At 38.7% G+C, this 4,391-nt stretch overlaps 1 protein-coding gene across 1 annotated transcript; it reads left to right on the forward strand.

The window, feature by feature from the left end:
- Positions 1-219: 219 nt before the first annotated feature.
- On the forward strand, positions 220-3,818 carry LOC148878101 (cysteine-rich receptor-like protein kinase 25). Its single transcript, XM_088971608.1, has 4 exons — positions 220-1,003; positions 3,139-3,252; positions 3,319-3,524; positions 3,600-3,818. Exons 1-4 carry the CDS (start codon positions 220-222, stop codon positions 3,816-3,818), a joined length of 1,323 nt encoding a protein of 440 aa, XP_088827734.1.
- The last annotated feature ends 573 nt before the right edge of the window (positions 3,819-4,391 follow it).

Below are 4,391 nucleotides of genomic sequence, written 5' to 3' on the forward strand. Positions count from 1 at the left end.
ATAGCTACGGTTTTGTGGATTTATAGCTAGGGTTTTATTAAGAAGTCTGTCGCCGCTGCAACAGCTGCTGTTCGCTGCTGTTCGTGTATCATAAAGTTGGGGAAGATGAATAATATTTTTCTCCGAATAATTATTATGAGGGTAATATAGGATAATTCATAGAGACACGCCTATAGCATGAATTAGCCCCTCAAAACCTGAATGTGTAAAGGAAATGAAATGAGGCCGTGCTGTTTATTACTCTTGATTTCTTCCTTCTTACTGATCAACATCAGCCCTGCTTATGCCCAACTGTACCATGTTTGCTCAAACACAACCAGTTATACACCTAATAGCCTATTTGGAATCAATCTTAACATCCTTCTTCCTTCTCTATCTTCTAATGCAATTAACACCGGCTTCTACAACACCTCTGTGGGCGAATATCCAGACCAAGTATACGGACTCATTGTATGCAGAGGTGATATCACCCCTGAAGTTTGCGGGAATTGTCTGGAAACAATCATTGCCGACGTCAAGCAACTGTGTCCTAACGGGAAAGGTGCAGCATTATGGTTTTTGATGTGTTTTCTGCGCTACTCTGACCATAGATTCTTTTCTTCAACGGAAGAACTGGGAACCGTACACAATCAAACTGCCACGAACATGACAGATCCAGATCGATTTCTTCCATTTGTGAAAGATTTCATGGGTAACCTTTCGTTGCAGGCAGCATTTGATCCTTCTAATAGCATGTTTGCGGTGAAGCAGGAACAGTTTACGGCGTTTATTAAGGTGTATGGTCTGATGCAGTGCACCAGAGATTTATCAAGGAATGACTGTTACGAATGCTTACAGGCCGCCGTGAAACATTATGAAAGATGCTGCTATTTTAGTCGAGGAGCAAAAGTTTTAAGGTTCAGTTGTTTTCTTATGATTGAATTATACCCTTTTTATCAAGAATCAGGTGCAACACAGCCTCCTCCTTTGGCAAACCGCACTTCAGACTCAGAGAGTATGTATGGTTTCAATTTTCAATTTTTTTATGCTTATTCGTGATAATAAATTTGAAAATATGTCTCCAAATTAATCCATTATGCTAACTGAAGGATTTTGCCAATCAAGGCACACATTAAACTAACAAACAAACAAATAAATAAATAAATCTAGCATGTGACTAGGCCTCCTTCTCTAAGAAAGGGACTATATGTATATGGAGAACTAGCAAAAGGATTTAAACCTAATAGTAAGGGAGTGTTCCTAATGTGAAATTTTTATTTTCTAAAACAAAAAGTGCCATGTCAGAAAAAAACAATACATTTATGCTGATGCGACAATTGTTTCTGTTTCAGAAACCAACGCCTGAGTTCGGCTTCCATCAGCGCAGCGCTCATTTAAGCAACCTTTACAGTTTACTGTGGAAATATCTCCCTATTCCCAATGCAAGATTGCGAGATTGCGAGAGGCTATTGGAACAATGTGAGCACGGGCTTGGCCAACACCCCCTAAGTCAATGAAAGAACCCATTCCTAAGTCCTAAAGCTTATAAGTCCTGCCATATAAAATGTTGGTCCTAAATAAGTAAAATAGACGTGTAGTTATATGATGATGACGATGATAAGGTGAAAAAATAAAAGGAAAGGGAGTTCTGTGGGCATTTTCTTTCTAAAGTCTTCTTCCACTTTTTCTTTTTCTAATTCATCTAGAAGCCATCTTATTTGGACAATTCATGCACCTAGTAGTTGATGAAAAGGTTAGGTGCGGCATCCTTCTCTTTATCAATCAACTCTCTTATCATTATTCATCATAAGCAAGGTTCAAAATCTTGATGCAGGGGCGAATCGGCCTCTATCTTGGCTCGCTTCCCCCCCCCCCCCCTTTTTTTTTACTGGTTCAGAGGGTCGGTTTAAGGCCCTCTACCCCCTGAACCAGGGTCTGACCCGAAACTCCCCTGTGGGGGCATATCGGGAAGTCCCCGATACGGTGCATGTCAGCCAATACGCCCCGATACGTTGTAATTTTCTGATATAGGGTGTTCTCAAATCAGCTCCATGGAAGAAAAAGGAACAGATGTGTAGGGTAAAACGGTTATTGCTATCAATTTGCAAGTTAACTGCTCCCTTAACAATTTAACATCCTTCAACCAGGACTTTATGCTAGTGACCTGTGAAACTACAGGCTCTCGGTGTCACTTCAGAAAAGGAGATGTTGGATCAAACCTGTGAAACTACGGCCTCTCCACTGATATGACCAAGTGGTCTGTACTCTTCTCTGTTCCTTCCCTAATTCCCCAATAAGAAACAGGGCTTAACAAAGCACTTCGGTGGATGGATTTTATAAGTTTTTTATGTTTAAAATGCAGTAGGATGGAAAATGATACCTGTATAAAAGGATTCATTGAGAATATCGGTTAAAAGTTACAAGTGATACCTCTATGTAATTGACTGATGAGAGATCACAAATTTAAGTCCAAAACCCTCATATAAATCCTAGTTTTGTGGCTCACATCCAGCTCAATGAAAGCAGGACATTAACCCATGAGCTTGGAAAACTAATATCAGAGGCAGTTGAGATCAGTATCCCGTTCAATGTTTAGCTATGTAACTATTGCCAACAGAAATTCTGGAAAGGATCAAAGGACATCAGTCCAAGTATAGGTGTTAAGTATCTAATATCCATCAATAGTGTTGCAAAAGTTGAAGCTGACATCAAGACTAACATTAACTTTTTATGGATTGTCCTCAAGAGTTATCAGCATCTTTGAATCTTTTGACTATAGAGAGTATCTTTAGGGTCTAGTATAAATTTTTAATGTCCAAAAGAAATTAAGCTACTTGGTTTAAGACATTATTACATCGAATTTGGAATAGGTGGATTCTATAAGATAAGCAGTCTTGATCTATATGTATTAGTCTAGGGGCAGAACTTGAGTTGAAAGCCTACTATTTGAGCTTCAATACATGGTTTTTATCTTACAGCGAGATGCCTTTTATTTTGTTCATGAACGTGTACGTACTATGCATCTGTTAAATTCACAAATTAATTATAGTCAGTTATCTTCAACTAGAACATAAATAAATAAACAAATAAAAAATGTCATTATGCACCATGTGCTGTAGAAGATGAAGTGACCGGGAGAGTAAATATTTCTAAACGCAGGGGATGGAAGTAAGGGAACAAAAGTTGTTGTGGCTAGTGTACTGGCAAGTTTATCGCTACCAGTCTTCGTCTCATGTTTATGCTACATCTGGAGAAGAAAAGGAAAAAATAAAGGTACGAACTTTTGATAGGCATTTTAAAACTAGTAAATCTGCTACTCATACATATTCTCCTTTGTAGAGAGAAAGGAAAAGAGGCAGCATACTGTATTGCTTGATTTGGAGGCAAGAAGTAATACAAACCTCTCATGCAGAAATATGCAAACGGGAAAACAAGTTAATTCTCAAGAATTGCCGTTGATCGACTTAGCTACTCTACAAATTGCTACAAGTAACTTCTCTTTGGAGAATAAACTTGGAGAGGGTGGATTTGGTCCTGTTTACAAGGTATTGATTTTGATTAGTTCAACACTCAAAATGTTTGATTACCTTTCTTAATTAACCATATTGATGTTTTATTAGGGAGTACTGCCAAATGGAAAGAAAATAGCGGTAAAAAGACTTTCAAGAGGCTCAGTGCAAGGTTCAGAAGAATTCAAGAGCGAGGTTAACTTGATTGCAATACTTCAACACAGAAATCTGGTAAGGCTCCTGGGCTGTTGCATAGAGAGAGAAGAAAAGATGCTTATCTATGAATTCATGCCAAATAGCAGCCTCAATGTCTTTCTCTTTGGTATGTAATCTTGACTTCATTTTTATCTATACAACTCCATGAATTCTCCTGTTAAGTCCAAGTCTGCTTGCATTTCTGAACCTGTATAATAAAGAGTAATTCTGTTAGACAGTTTTGTATGCCTTTAGCTTCAATCAAAATTGATGTACTTTATGAGTTTATTGTAAATGAATAAAAGTGCATATTTGATTCATGTTCCCTTGGTATGTTTCTGTGTAATACCCTTAAACTGGACACTTATTGAAACTCGTGTTAGTTTAGAAAGTTCACAGCCAGTGGGTCAGTCTAGGGAGACCTATCCTGACAAGGCTGACACTGTGGTGCCATCGAGTCGGTTGAGGTGGCTTGTCTCAGCTACCGAGGTGAGACCCTAGGCACATACAGTGTGAAATTAATTGAATCTTTGAACTGGACCAGATTTCCAGTATTGCCCTGGACCTTAGAGATTGATGGGCAAAAACTGGAAAGTTACACCCGACCCCTAAACTCGATTATGATACTACACTAGGTGTCGGATCGGTCTGTCTTTGATGTACCAATCAGTGAGATCCTTAGCGGGGGTCAAAACCTGGGTATGTTGG

The sequence above is a fragment of the Nelumbo lutea genome, chromosome 1, assembly GCF_056320005.1.
Source record: "Nelumbo lutea isolate HS-2025 chromosome 1, American lotus-T2T, whole genome shotgun sequence".
Taxonomy (NCBI): Eukaryota; Viridiplantae; Streptophyta; class Magnoliopsida; order Proteales; family Nelumbonaceae; genus Nelumbo; species Nelumbo lutea.

Coding starts and splice junctions, on each gene's coding strand:
- LOC148878101 (XM_088971608.1), top strand. CDS start 220: ATGAGGCCGTGCTGTTTATTACTCTTGATTTCTTCCTTCTTACTGATC. Junction 3,253..3,318: donor AAGAAAAGGAAAAAATAAAG/GTACGAACTTTT, acceptor TCTCCTTTGTAG/AGAGAAAGGAAAAGAGGCAG. Junction 3,525..3,599: donor GATTTGGTCCTGTTTACAAG/GTATTGATTTTG, acceptor ATGTTTTATTAG/GGAGTACTGCCAAATGGAAA.